The sequence below is a fragment of the Octopus bimaculoides genome, chromosome 3 (assembly GCF_001194135.2).
Source record: "Octopus bimaculoides isolate UCB-OBI-ISO-001 chromosome 3, ASM119413v2, whole genome shotgun sequence".
Classification (NCBI taxonomy): Eukaryota; Metazoa; Mollusca; class Cephalopoda; order Octopoda; family Octopodidae; genus Octopus; species Octopus bimaculoides.
The window spans coordinates 157,685,738-157,701,332 of record NC_068983.1 but is presented as its reverse complement, the minus strand read 5'-3'; the positions used below and the strand labels follow the sequence as shown (position 1 = coordinate 157,701,332).

The window sequence follows — 15,595 nt, the reverse complement described above, 5'->3', positions numbered from 1 at the left end:
TTGTATCATCTGCGTAGCTTGCAAGAGTGACTATCCGGGCACTTGAAGGCATATCTGAGAGAGCGACTATAAAAAGCAATGGTCCCAAGACAGTGCCCTGTGGAACACCGCTCATTATTTGTATTTTCATAGAGGTGGCTCCATTAGCCACTACTGCCTGACTTCTATCTTTCAGAAAGTCATGTAACCACTCTCCAAGTTTTCCAGCTATGCCAAGATCACGCAGTTTGTGGCATATCACACCATGATCCACTTTGTCAAAAGCTTTTGCAAAATCAAGGTATATTACGTCCACATTTGAGTTGTTGAGTAACTGCCTCAACACCCAGTCGTAATGTTGTAAGAGCTGGGTCTTGTAAAAAAATTTAACAATTTCCTCTGCATGGAGTAATTGTATAAATACAAAAAGAAATCTTTAACTGCCATCCTTTATTCCTGTTCAATTATATATCGTGTGCAGCATAACACTGTAACAATTCTTTCTTTTCTTTTTTGTCTGGTCAGTAAGTATTATTTACTATTTGCTTCTATCTAGAAATCAAAGGAAATGATTACTATTCCCTTCAGACTTTTGTGATCTGGACATAAACATTTTGAAACTGACCCATTTTCCATTACATTTCAGACAGATTCAGTGCAGAGTTGCTGAGGCAGAAATATCGTTATAGCAAATATTCTGCTCAATACCATAGATTTGCTTGTCAGTTGCTTGATCTTAACCACTTGAGCAGGAGTAGTTGGGAAGCATCATAGCCATGCTAAAAGGGATTCTTTGAGGATTTAATAAATATGACAAAAGCAAAGTTTGAAGGAAATATTAGCCATTTTTCATACTTTCTAGGGGTAAACAAACAGGAAATAGCAGTTGCAACCAAAGGACAAAAACTGTGTTACATTAATTTTACTACTTACAGTAAGCTGCAATAGATAAACAAACAGAAAAATTATAAGGATGTATTATATATCTATTTTAGATATGATGTACATCAGTTACACTGAATACTAACCAGAGAATTTAAAACATGCTATGATAAGACATTTCTGATTTTCTGTAATCATCTGGCCTCCATAGGATTTTCGAGCGAGATCATTGCCAGTGCCCCTGGACTGGCTCTTGTGCGGGTGGCACATAAGATGCACCATTTTGAGCGTGGCTGTTGCCAGTATCGCCTGACTGGCCTCCGTAGGATTTTCAAGCGAGATCGTTGCCAGTGCCCCTGGACTGGCTTGTGCGGGTGGCACATAAAAGACACCATTTCGAGCGTGGCTGTTGCCAGTATCGCCTGACTGGCCTTCGTGCAGGTGACACGTAAAAGCACCCACTACACTCTCGGAGTTGTTGGCGTTAGGAAGGGCATCCAGCTGTAGAAACTCTGCCAAATTAGACTGGAGCCTGGTGTTGCCATCCGGTTTCACCAGTCCTCAGTCAAGTCGTCCAACCCATGCTAGCATGGAAAGCGGACGTTAAACGATGATGACGATGATGATGATGATGATGATTTGGTTGTGTTAAGTCAATGGAAAGAACACAAATTTCATTGAGATTTTAAATGCAAAAAAATGTATTCTTATCATTAGCAAACTTTCTATTGTCACTGCTACAAGCAACAAAGAAGAGATGCTTATACCAAGTGAGATAATTCAAAGTTTGTATGAGATGTTGCAGTCAAAAACAACAGTATCTATCGTCATGTGATTTTAGCAGCTTGTTGATTTAGCTATCATCATCATTACTGTCACCATCCATTGGCTTTGGTGCTATAGCTAAGCATGTGTCACTGCTGCTTACGGGTTCTGCTGGCTAGTGGCTAAAACACACTAAATATATGTCTGGTGTCCTTATCAGAAAAAGTGTGCCAAAGATGAAATTAAGATTTTGTTTCACCAAACATCTAAATGGGCAATTTTTTAGTTATATCATCAATAATTGAGCAAATCACTGTTGTGTTGTTTAGTTGATTTTGCATTTGATACAATGATCTGGGTTCAATTTCTGGGTGTTTTGGGACTACCAAATATTCTTGCGGCAGACATATATGAAGTTGGTGTCAAAATGTTCCTAGACTAGTTCTGTAGCATACCGACAGATGGCAGTACACAATTGCATGCGTGGTGAGAGCTAGCAGTGACCTTCATGAGGCAGTGTACCAAGTGACACTGCTGTGTTTACTTTGCAAGTTGTGAAATTTGTATTTTTGCGATCACGCGTATGTAGTAGTCTGCAATTTTGTCATGGACAGAAAAAAAGAGCGAACGTGAAATTTGGCATTAAATTTGGGAAGTCTGCTACAGAGACTTTGAACATGCTTCGGCAAGCTTACAGCAATGGGTCATATGCAATGTTTCAAGTGGCACAGGTGCCTCAAAAGCAGAAGAATGTCTCTGAAAGATGATGAGTGATCTAGAAGAACCGCCATGATCATCACCCCTGGAAATGTGCTATTGTGTATCAAGAATTCATCCCCCAAGGCTAAATCGTCACTCGAGAGTTCTACTGTGATGTTTTGAAGTGTTTGACGGAGGACATTCAGTGAAAGTGACCAGATCTGTGGAGTGCGAAGAGTTGGATTCTTCACAACAATGCACCCTGTCACCAAGCTCTCCTCACTTTTGAGTTTCTCACCAAAAACAACATAGTACCCCTTCCACACTTGCACTATTTACCAGATTTAGCACCTGCGGTCTTTTATCTCTTCTCCAAGATGAAAAGGCAGAGGTTGCCATTTTAACACCGTTATTGAGATCCAGAGTGAATTGCAGAAGGTTCTTGACTCGCTTATGGAAAGTAACTTTCGGGCTGGATTCCAAAACTAGCAGGAATGCTGGGACCAGTGTATTGCTGTACAAGGGGACTCTTTCGAAGGTGATGATGTTAAAACTTCGGTAAATAAGTTATTTTTTATTAGCCTGAAAACCTTTTGATACCACTTTGTATAACCCTAATATAGTCTGAAGTGTAATTTTCAAAGTTTCATTTGTATAATTGCTTACTTATTTTATTTTTTCTTGTTCCTATTGTTAGGATATTATCAGAGAGCAAAAGAGAGAGATTGCCTGTCTAAAAAACAGAGTAAAAGAATTAGAATTATTACTACATAGTCATGAAGGTAAGATCTCTATTTCTTTCTTAAATATCTAGGGCTATTGGAATAAATAATTCTAATTTTCTTTTTCCAGTTATGGCTGAGTTCCTTTCGAGCATTGGGCCTGACGGAAGTGAAGTGGCTGAGTTCCTTTTGAACGTTGGGCCTCGTGAAGGCAAAGTGGTTGAGTTCCTTTTGAGCACGGGGCCTCATGGTGACAAAGTGGTCGAGCTTCTTTTGAGTGTTGGGCCTCATGGAGGCAATGACCAAGACGTTTGACATTATGTCATGCTTGAGAAGAAGACCCATCAAGCCGAGCAAAATCACAGCCATGGCAGATACCGGTGTCAAGCAAATGGCACTCATACCAGTGGCACATAAAAGCACCCATTACACTCTCGGAGTGGTTGGTGTTAGGAAGAACATCCAGCCATAGAAAACTATGCCAAATCATACTGCAGCCTTCCAGCATACCAACTCAGTCAAACTGTCCAACCCATGCCAGCATGGACAACAGACATTAAATGATGATTATCATCATCATTTACCCACTTAATATAAGTTATAATTAATGGTGATGCATTCTATAAATTGGAGCCATTTCTTTTCATTTGTATTGCTAATACTTTGGAGAAAGGCATAAAGCACAAAATTTGTCATTGATTTCTCATAAAATCTTAAGATTTCACACCTTACTTAGAAAAATAAATGATTAAGAAAATTATTTTGTTGATCATAAGGTTTAAGTTTTACATATTCAGAATTTGAAGCTTCGTGAATATAATATTGAATTAAACTCTGATAATCATCATTTTTACTTCATGCTTAACTCATACTATTGTTAAAACATTTTAATCATATGGAGTAATAGTTAAAACTATTTCAATCTAAATTAATTTTATAGATGCAGATTCTGTATTTATAACATTAACATCAAATATGTATTGTTTTTCATTTACTTCAGAGAGAATGCGTACAGAAAAATGAAACCATGTCAATTAAGAAAGGTGACAAGTCTCTTTTGAAGAACTCTCAGGTGTAATCCAATTATTTCTTCCTTCTTTACACCTTCTGCATCTACTTCCACCAAGGAACCAAAAACAGGTGCACCTCTGTGTGGTCTACTGGAAATAGCAGTCAGATTTCTTTTACATGACTCATTTTTTTAAAAATGATACACTGGACAATGTAATCTAGTGTACGCAATGCCTGAAAGACAGGATGGTCATGTCTGGAAGTCTTTTGATCATATGTCAGCTTTATCACTCAAGGCTGACCTGGGACTAAGCACTACCAACAATTTGCCAGAATATCTTGAAATGAAATGCTTTTTTTTTTTTGCTTCAATAATAATGTATAAAAGATGGATATGTAAACTTCCACTTGCACTTTTAAATATTTAAAAACTTTTATGAAATTAATTTGCTTTTTTATCTAAAATTCCCATAAAATTTATATTTTCCTTTCATTAACCTCAAAAAAAATTACCAAATATCTTCATTTCACACAAGATAAACATTTTATTGTAAATTAGTTTAGATCTTCTGGTATGTTTGCAAAGAGTTTATAAATTTCATGTCTCCATTTTCTAGAAAGGTTTTGCCATTTCTGTATTCTAGGTTTTTAATTGAAAATACCTTTTGCAGAATTCCATCCTCTCTAGATTGGCAGCAATGAGAAAGCTGGTTGTAGATAAATATTTTGTGAGAACAGTTCAAGCCATGTATCAAGGTGCTTAAAGCAGGATCATCCTTGAACTGTCACTGTTCCATGTTTGCTTGGACCAGACCGAATTCATTGAGGCAGATTTTCTAAGGCCAGATGCCCTTCCTGACACCAAACCTCACCTGTTACAAAACAAGGTAGTATTTCCCATTGTTGGACATGTTCTTTTACGGAAGACTGGAAGTGAGCAACACCACTTGTATGATAGGATGTTCGTTCACAACCATTACGTGATGTCAAGACAAAGGTACACACACACACACACACACACACACACACACACACACACACACAAAAGGTTTCCGTCCACAAATCCACTCACTAGTTAAAAGGCATCTTGTCCAAGATGCTGCACAGTGGGACAGAACCTGAAACTAGATGACTTGGGGTGCAAGTCATGCTTGCGCCTATCCGCATTAATGAAAGGTTCCTTGAAATGCTCACAACCTGATTCTCATTGTGGAATCTGTTGAGGAATTACAAAAGGACTAAAAGTAAACATAAAAATCTAAGACCTTGAAGTATCTGGATAAGGCAGGGTGAGTGGGGGTGCATAAGCTAAAGCTGTGGAATTAATGTAAACATTAGCCGAAAGTGCAAGGTGTATGGAAGAAGTTAAAGAAACTGTTACCTTTGTTTCTCTTTATAAGAAATGCCTGGTGGTGAAACATAGGAAATACAAGGGAAATATGGAGAAATGTCCATATTGTAAGGCTAGCAATTTCGTGGGGAGGGGTTAAGTTGATCACATCAACCCCAGTGTTCAACTGGTACTTATTTTATCAATCCCCAAAAGATGAAAGGCAAAGTCGATCTCTGGACAGAATTTGAAATCAGAGTGTGATGACAGATGAAATGTCGCTTGGTGTGCTAATGATTCGGTTAGCTCACTGCCTTCCTCTTAACTCATATTAATTATATAAAAACAGTGATGATATTCTTTTATGATTTGATAAAAGCTCAAGAAAGAATTATCTTTTTTTTTTATAGTGTTTCTTTTATAACTCATTATTTATAGAGGTACTATTTAAAGGTTTTATTTTCAAATAGAGTATCTAGCAAAAGTCAAATTGTATCAAAGATAATCAAGTGGGAAAACAAGAAAAGCTGTGATAAAAATGAAGACTATATAATCATATTCAGGATATCAATGTTATGAAGTGATTTTTCATCTCTATTAAGTAAAGTCATCATGTTTAGCTTCTTATAAACATTATAGATTAGAATATTGTTAAGAATTATAACTATGTTAATAAGAACTATCGGGACCCATGAATATTTAACGGAATTTATGGTAAACCTATTGGGTTATTTCTTAAAACTTTATCCAAAAATCCTGAAAACAAAGCCTGTGTTGTGTCTGTATGGAAAGGTAGTTGCTTATCTGCTACTCATTGGAAAGTGAAAGAAATTGGAATATGATGATTACTTAATTCATTTTATATACTTTATGCACAATTTTATAGACTTAAGACTATAAAATTCACTCTTTTTTTCCCATAAGCAAAAAAAATATATCCTGTATATTTAGGGGCAGGTGTGGTTGTGTGGTAAGAAGCTTGCTTCCCAACCACATGGTTCTGGATTCAGTCCCATTGCGTGGCACCTTGGACAAGGGTCTTCTACTATAGCTTCATGCCAACCAAAGCTTCATGAGTGGATTTGGTATAAGGAAACTGAAAGAAGCCCATTGTGAATATATATATATATGCATATCTATCTATATGTGTGTGTCTGTGTATGTCCCTCCACCATTGCTTGACAACTAATGTTGGTGTGTTTATGTCCTTGAAATTTAGCAGTTCAACAAAAAGAGACCGATAGAATAAGTACTAGGCTTACAAAGAATAAGTCCTGGAGTCGATTTGTTCAACTAAAGATGGTGCTCCAGTATGGCCTCAGTCAAATAACTGAAACATGTAAAAGAGTGAATATTTCACGGAATTGAATTTATGCGCATGTGCGAGTGACACGTAAAAGCACCCACTACACTCTCTGAGTGGTTGGCGTTAGGAAGGGCATCCAGCTGTAGAAACTCTGCCAAATCAGACTGGAGCCTGGTGTTGCCATCCGGTTTCACCAGTCCTCAGTCAAATCGTCCAACCCATGCTAGCATGGAAAGCGGACGTTAAACGATGATGATGATGATGTGTTAAGTGATAGGTAATATAAAAAAAAACTTAGTTCAATTTTTTATAAAAAATACAATTTTCATTATCCAATCACTACCACAACCACCATCATCATCTCTATTTCTCTCTCCCTCCTTCTTTCTTTGCCTTTCTTTAATCTCATCATCAGAACATCACCCTTCTGCTAAAATTATATTTGTAACTCACCTCTACCTTCAACTAACTTTTTTAACCATGTAATAAATATTACGTTCTCCCTACCTTACATCATGGACGCTTCTCTCTCTTTCTGTCTCACTCTTTGCCTTATCCTCATCCTCTTTTTCTTTCTCCCTTCAACTAATCACATGAAAGCATTGCAATTACATTCCCTCCACCTCACTTCATGGATGCATCTCTCCCTCTTTTTCTATAATCATGTGAAAGTGTTACCAATGGAGTCAGTAAAGCAATGACAAGCAGAATTATTATACGTACCCTCTCTCACTCTCTGGGAGAGAGGCACAAGCACATACACAGACATATACACACACAGCAGTAACTTCCGCCTACCAAATTCAATCACAAAGCTTCGGTCGGCTCGGGGCTATAGCAGAAGACACTTGCCCTAGGTGTCACACGGTGGGACTGAACCCGAAACCATGCAGCTGGGAAGCAAGCTTCTTAACCACACAGCCATGCCCGCGCCTACAGCAAATCTTTCACTCATACTATCTACCTCTCAGTAGTAGACCTTTACCTATTTCTTTTCTTATTAGTTAACTGCCTCTTATTGCGCATGTATGTTGTACATGAAAATATATGTATGTACAATCAATCTGATAATAGAGGAATGCCAGCAAGAATATTAGCAATGTTGGATAAGGAGGCAATGTGTGATGTATTAGAAATAGGATGGAAGATTTAGAGACAATAATATTACTAACAATGATTAATCAGTTGATAATAAGCTTATTATTTGGGTTTGGGTTTTTTCCATACTAGCATGGAGTAAATGGCTATATTACTGAGGCAATTGTTTTACAGCCAGATGCCTTTCTTAGCATTAACCCTTACCTTTTTTTTTAAGTCAGGGACCTCTTATTCTACACATTTTGAATGGTATGAAACCAGCAATGATTTGTTAATATGGGAAATGATGACATCACTGCATGTAGATCAGTGATTTTTCAGACACACATACAAGTGTGAGTGCGCACACACAAACAACAAGCTTCTTTCAGTTTCCACCAACCAAATCTTCTCATAATGCTTTGATTGGATCAAGGTTATAATGGAAGACAGTTGCCCAAAATGCCATGTGGTGGAACTGAACCAGAAGCCACATGGTTGGGAAGTGAACTTCTTAACCTCACAGCCATACCTGTGTTTAATGAAAAGAATTATGAGTGGAAAGTTAGTGGTGGTATGGAACAAGTGTGAGAAGTGTTCGAAAATCAAGAGAAATCCAAATACTTGTTTGATATAATGTGATTGTGTTTATTTTTATTTAGGCTGTGTCAATTTTTGTTATACTAACTTATAATACGCTACTGTTCATGAATTCAAACGTTACTACACTAATCATGATGTACTTCTATGAAAGACACATTACATTGCATGTCTACCTTGTTAATATTGAATATTTTCATTTTATTATTTCATTGGCCAGCAGTAAGCTATAAAAACCAAATCATCTAACAGTATACAAATCTAATAAACTATTATTCCATCTATACTAACATACGACATATTTTGTTCATATTTTTATAAATTGTTAATACCTTTGTACAACTTTTATTCATTTTTTTGACATTAAAGCTATTTTTTAAAAAATACTAGTTTGTGGAACTTTATTTTAGAAAAAATGTTGAAATTATAAAGTGTAACAAATTCATTACAGAATTACAGTAAAAAAGTTTGAATAATTGCTTCTCCTAGTTTAAAAAGAAAGCATATTATTGACATGGTGTGTAGGTTGAACAAAAAGCAAGCCTTTTTATGTGTCCATGTTTCAATTTCATAGTCATCAACATCATTTTACAAATCAACCTAAATATTTGTCCCTTTTTTCCATTGAGACTTGTGCATGCTCTCTGAAAGTGAGTATGCATCTCTTGGTTCTGATTTAGTAAGAAAAAACGTTTTGAAGAAAATTATGTAAAACAGTATAGAGCTCAGAAGAAAGAGAGAGAAAACTGACTGAAAAGTTCATAGGCTGACCAAGATACTCTCATGGAATGAGACCAACTGTGATCAACATACTCTCCCTTGCAGTCCACACACTTCTTTCATCCTGTTGTTCAAAAAAGTCATTAACAGCAGATATGATGTCATCATCACTGCAATACTGGTTCCCAGCCATGTTTTTACATGTTGGGAAACAGGTGATAGCCAGATGGGGCCAAATCAGGAGAATAAAGAGGCTGATCAACCAGTTCAAAGCCACAGTCATCCACAACAACCATTTAAACCAATAACTTGTGTGCTGGAGCTTTGTCCTGAAGAAACAAGACTCCTTCTCTCAGTTTTCCCAGGTGTTTGATCTTCATAGCCTTTCATAACTACTTCAGCAAGTTGGCATAGTACACCTCATTGATGGTGTAGCCTTTTAGAAGATATTCAATAAACACAATGCCTTTTGCATCCCAAAAAACTGAGGCCATTACCTTCCCTGCAGATGAAATGACCTTAGCTTTGTTTGGAGCAGATGAGGAGGAGTGTTTCCACTGCACGGATTGTCTTTTTGTCTCTGGTTCAAAGTGATGAACCAACACTCCTCCTGGCTTAGGAAACATTCAAGAAAACCAGCTGGAGCTACCTCAAACAATGTCAAATTTTCCATATGGTGAACATGATCAAAGTTTTCCTTGGTGATGGCAGTTGCAGGACATTCAGACCTTGGGTCATTTTCATGACTCTCTCTTCCTCTTCTTAAATTCAGTTGCCCACTTTTGTTGATAAAGCTGGAGTGTCATCCCATAATATAGCAAGCATGTCAGTATGAATATCCTTAGGGGCAAACCCTTTTTCTGCCGGTACTTGATAACACCACAATGCCAAATTTGCCCATTTTCAAGAGAAGTCACTTCTAGTTACTTTTGAAGTTTTCTTTGAACAATCATATGTCAGTTTAGCTGAAAAAAAAAACAATGCAGTTATTAACAGAAAGAGTTGAAATTAATGCATGCAAGACTTCACAATCTTAGCATTACTTTTCTTAGCCTTTGACCTTGTCACAAGGCTGATCTTCTCATTAAACCTTCAATCAAACTTATCTGCCCCACTACATCCAGCCTCAGATATATTAGTAAACCTATTTTGGATAGAATTATTCTTGTTGTCAAAGATAAGCTTAATCTTTGGGGTAATACTGGTGAGATAACAACTTGGTTCCTAATAAAAGCAATACTCAGTATTAAAAACTATTATTTTTCTATATCCCATATTTTACTGAATAAAGCTAGGAAACTAACACATTCACTCTGTGATGAATATAGACATGATACTAATGACAAGAAAAACTCTTATTTTTTTCAATAATAAATTCTAGTGTCAATCATCCACTTCTAAATTCTTCTGATTCCAAGCAAGTTACTGACCCAGTTAGCTTATTTTTTTGTATACTGACTGCTAACACATTTTCCTAAAACTGAAGGTGGCCTATATAGAGACAGTAATTTGCTCATTGCTACCAATTATTCCAAATTATTCAACCTATCTACAAAGCTCTACATAAATTTTTCCACAATTTCAATTTATACCTTATCTTTGATAATAGTTTGATACAGCTAATTTCATAGATGTTACTTTAGATTTAAATTCAGGCTTGTATTTTCTCTTTCATAAAACTAATGAATGTTTCCAGTAGAGTAATGTTAAATTTAACCCCTATAGATTCATAGTGTTTCCATTAGAATTTCCAGCCTATCTGCAAATGAAGATCATCATCATTTAACATCCATTTTCCATGCTGGCATGGGTTAGACAGTTTGACTGGAACTGGTAAGCCAAAAAGCCGTTCCAGTCTTATTTTGGCTTGGTTTCTACAGCTGGATGCCTAACACAAACTACTCCAAGAGTGTAGTAGGTGCCCTTTACATGTCACCAGAACAGGTGCTTTTACGTGTCACCAGCACGAATGCTACCATGTGTCACCGATACAGGTGCTTTTACATGTCACTGGCTAATAATCACACACCTTACTATAATAAGTCCCTGCTAACCAGTGGTTTCTCTGATAAAATATCTGGCATCCTTAATTCTAAACTCAAAATTCTACTTCTACACAAATCTCCAATAATATTAAAGACATATTGGATATATTGAATAAATCCAATATTATCCTATTTTCTATGAACAATAAGTATAATTCTGATTTTCACTGTCATAGAGTTCTCCATGAAATACACCCTTTTCTTTTAAAGTATAATTCTAATACTAATCATATGTCCCTGGTATTGCCCAAGATTATCTCAAAAAATGATGGCACAGATGGGCCCAAAACTCATCTTTTGAATAATGATTCTACCCAACTAAAATGTCTTGGATGACAAAACAGGAGCAGAAGGTAGTCAGTTCTATGCTTTACACCTACCTCCATCTTGTTTTCTGAATAAATCTAGATAAGCTTTTCTTTAATATTCTAAAGTCTAATATCCCATTTCAGCCTCAGTATCACTCCATATTTAATACTTCCACTATATAGTTGCCTTTCACAACTATACAAAATCTTGAATCTATAATTGTAGTTTCTAACAGATGAAAACTGAACTAGGTTCTTTTAACCCTGGATATAATAATTATAATAATGACATTTGTGTTGCTGTGACTAATTCTAACATCAACTTTTCTAACAATAATAATAGCATCTCTTGCTACAACTACCTTGTAATAATAATATGAGTGAAATCAAAAATAAAATTAGGAGCAAAAGTAAAACTTACCTAGAAATTACTCAAATATTAGCATCAACACTACTACTAATACTAATAATAATAACTATATTACTTATGATAATAATATTATAAAAGAGAAATTGATCTCCATCTGTTTGTTCGTAACAACATCTGTGTAGAGAGAGAGAAGGGGAGGTGAAAAAGTTGTTGAGAGATAAATACAGTGAGAGAGAGAGAGAGGTGAAAAAGTTGTAGAGAGAGAAATACAGTGACAGAGAGAGAGAGTGTGTGTGTGTGTGTAAAAGATAGATAAATAGGTAGTGTTTTCACCTCAGTAACTAACAAGTTTTGATTTAAAATGTGAGAATTTTAAGTGCAAGTCTGTCAATACAATGCAACAAAGACTTAAAAAAAAGGCTATATGCATATAATACATATAGTTATTTTGGTGGGGTTATGTGTGTGCAGGTATTTCTGTATTCCTTTCAACATATAGACAATGCAACACAGACTTTAACAAAAAGCCTTTCAATTTGAAAAATTTATGAAGGTACATGCCTGATTAACAAATATTGGGTCATCCCATAAATAATGCAATTTTTTCAATTGCATGAACCAAAAATTAGAGGGGGACAGGATAAACTACCTGCATCAACTTGCTGTAAAAGCAGGTAGTAATTTTACCTTGTAGTTATTCTTAGTGTAAGTTCTGAAGAGTACAATTCAATTTTAACAGTTATTTTTTCAAAGCTATAATGGAAGTGACAAAGGTGCATATTTGGTATATTTTGCTTTAGGAGTTGAATAAAGGCAACAACACAACAGAAAGTGCAAGGAATATTAATGCAGTATATGGAGATAAGACAATAAGCATAAGCCAGTATCAACAGTGGTTACAGAAATTCCAACCCGGAAACTACAGAAGACAAGCCTCGTCCTGGATTATCTGTAGAGCTCAACAAGTATGTCCTGCAAACCCTGATGGAACAAAATCCCATCGTAACTGTTGAGGAACTAGCAGAGAAGCTTGGATTTGTTCATTCAACCATTCATCAACACTTGTGTGCCATCAAAAAAGCCAGCAAATTGGGTCAATGGGTTCATCACAAACTTTCTGAGTCTAATCACGTGCAGAGAGTGATTGTGTGCTCTTCTTTGTAGCCACATCTCACAAATGAACCTTTGTTTGGACCAAATAGTGACTGGTGATGAGAAATGGGTTCTCTATAAAAATGTCAAGTGCCAAAGACAGTGGGTAGGGAAAGGAGAAACACCAGCACCCCAGGCTAAAGAAGGTCTTCACCCACGTAAAGTGTTATTATCTGTTTGGCGGGATATGAAAGGTTTAGTCCACTTTGAACTGTTAAACCCAAACCAAACGATAACAAAGGAGATCTATTGTGAGCAGTTTGAGTGGCTTAAGTCAGTGCTTGAAGGAAAATGACCATCTTTGGTTTCAAGACAAAAGATGTTCTTCGATCAGGATAATGCTTGGCCATATACAGACAGCAAAGATGACATTCCAAAGGCTGGAGTAGTTTGAATGGGAAAGGATGCCCCACTCACTGTATTCGCCAAACATTGCCCCATCTGATTATTATTTATTCCACAGTCTTCAAAATCATTTGGACTGAAAAAATACGAATTCTGTAGACGAAATCAGAACGGTACTGGAGGAGCATTTTTCATCACGGACAAGTGAATTTTGGAAGAGAGACCTTGCAAGTCTACTAGATACATGGAAGAGCATTGTAGAAAATGAAGGAGAGTATATTTTAGAGTAAAAAAAGAACTTTGTCTTTATTCTGAAAAATAAATGAAGTATTAAAAAAATCTGCATTATTTATGGGATGACCCAATATTTTTACTGGAAGTATAGCAATGAGCAATGACCTAGTAATAATGATAATAATGATAAAACAGATCAAAGAGGAGACAGTGGCACACATTGTGGAAGAATGCCCCAACTTGGTACAGGAAGAATATAAGAAATGGAGATACAACCAGGTTGTAAAAGTTTTACACTGGAAACTGTGCCACAAGTGGGGATTTGAAGCTGGAAACACATGCCACAATCATCAAGTCAAAATAGTACTAGAGTTGGAGAAATGTAAGATTTTGTGGGACTTTCCTATTCAAATAGACAAGAAGTTAGAAAACGATAGACCAAATATTACAATCATAGATAAGGAAAAGCGAAGTTGCTTACTTATCAACCCATCATGTCTGTTTGATTCCAGGATCATAAAGAAAGAGGAAGAAAAGCAAAGAAAATACAATCCTTTAAAATTCGAAATAGGAAGAATTTGGAGCATGCAAACAGTAAAGGTCGTGCGTATAATAATTGATGCGTCGAGAATAGTAAGCCAAGATATAGACAAATGGCTGAAGGAGATTGAAATAGAATGCCCAGCAGAGCTCCTACAAGAAGTTTGCCTCTTAGGGACAGCAAGGATTATCAGGAGGGTTCTGAGCACTTGAAAGACAGCCAAAAACATATAGATGCCTAAGGTTATCAGTAGTAACCCACTAGCCACATAAATCCTACCAGAAATAAGACCAAACCTGACCTTTGTTTCTATAATAATAATTGTCCCAATAGTAAAGAGGATCTAGTTACATTCTTCTTAATAATAATAATAATAATAATAATAATAATAATAATAAATGGTATAAACACATGCCAGAAAAGGTCACAGAAAACAAGAAAGCAACCATACTCTGGGATATGCCAATACACACAGATAGAGAAATTAAGGCAAATAGACCAGATATAGTTATCAAAGATCATGAAGAAAAAAAATGCTTTCTAATTGATGTATCAATACCAGCAGATGACAACGTTTCTCTAAAAGAAATGGAAAAACTTTCAAAATACAAAGACCTGGAAATAGAGATAACTTGATTGTGGAATCTAAAAACAGAAACAATTCCTATCATAGTAGGTGCCTTAGGTATAATAAAAAAATATCCAGACAAATACATAACAAAAACACCAGGAGTTACAAATATATATAACATACAGAAAATTGCACTACTGGGTACTGCACACATTCTACGCAAAACACTTTCAATACAGTAAACATAAGAGCACCACAGCAAACCACAGCACATACCCAAGGCGCACAGAGCTGCGCTCGGTAGTGAAGTGAAAGCACGTTATAAAAATAAAACTACTGAACAATAATAATAATAATAATAATAATTATATTAATAGCATTAATAATATTACTGATAATAGTGTGATGAATAAGAAACATCATCATTACCAACATCATTTCATCATTTTAACATCCTCTTTACAATGCTTGTAATGGTTGGACAGAATTTATGGAGATGCCCTTTCTATCACTAAACCTCACCTGTTTCCAAGCAATGTAATATTTCCCTATGGCCAGACTTGATCTCACAGTATGCTAGAAATGAATGACAATGATAATCATTTACAACTGTTAGTAATTTCATGACAAGGAAACACACACACACACACACACACACACACACACACATATATATATATATATATATATAATAATATTATTAGGGACAAAATCCAAAATTACAGGTAAAAAACTCAATTAAAATCAATTTATAAAAAATTAAATTGAGCCTTATAGATAAAGTATATATAAAATATATATAGTTTTAGGGAAAATAACCAATTTTCAAGAACTCATCGATGAAAATCCACTATCACATATAGAAAAATTAATAATTAAAAGCACAATAAATGAGTATAATATAAAGTAAAGTAAATATCATAAGATAAATATAATAA

General features: G+C 35.7%; 1 protein-coding gene across 5 annotated transcripts in view; it reads left to right on the top strand.

Moving 5' to 3' along the window:
- The window catches only part of LOC106883935 (eukaryotic translation initiation factor 2-alpha kinase 1), a 60,688-nt gene extending 51,931 nt beyond the window's left edge, over positions 1–8,757 (top strand). For all 5 annotated transcript variants that reach the window (XM_052966643.1, XM_014935081.2, XM_014935082.2 and 2 more), the window contains 2 exons: positions 3,023–3,107; positions 4,048–8,757. In XM_052966643.1, the coding sequence (XP_052822603.1) occupies positions 3,023–3,107; positions 4,048–4,070 (108 nt within the window). In that variant the 3' untranslated portion in view covers positions 4,071–8,757. The remainder of the gene's footprint in view (positions 1–3,022; positions 3,108–4,047) is intronic.
- Positions 8,758–15,595: the final 6,838 nt, after the last annotated feature.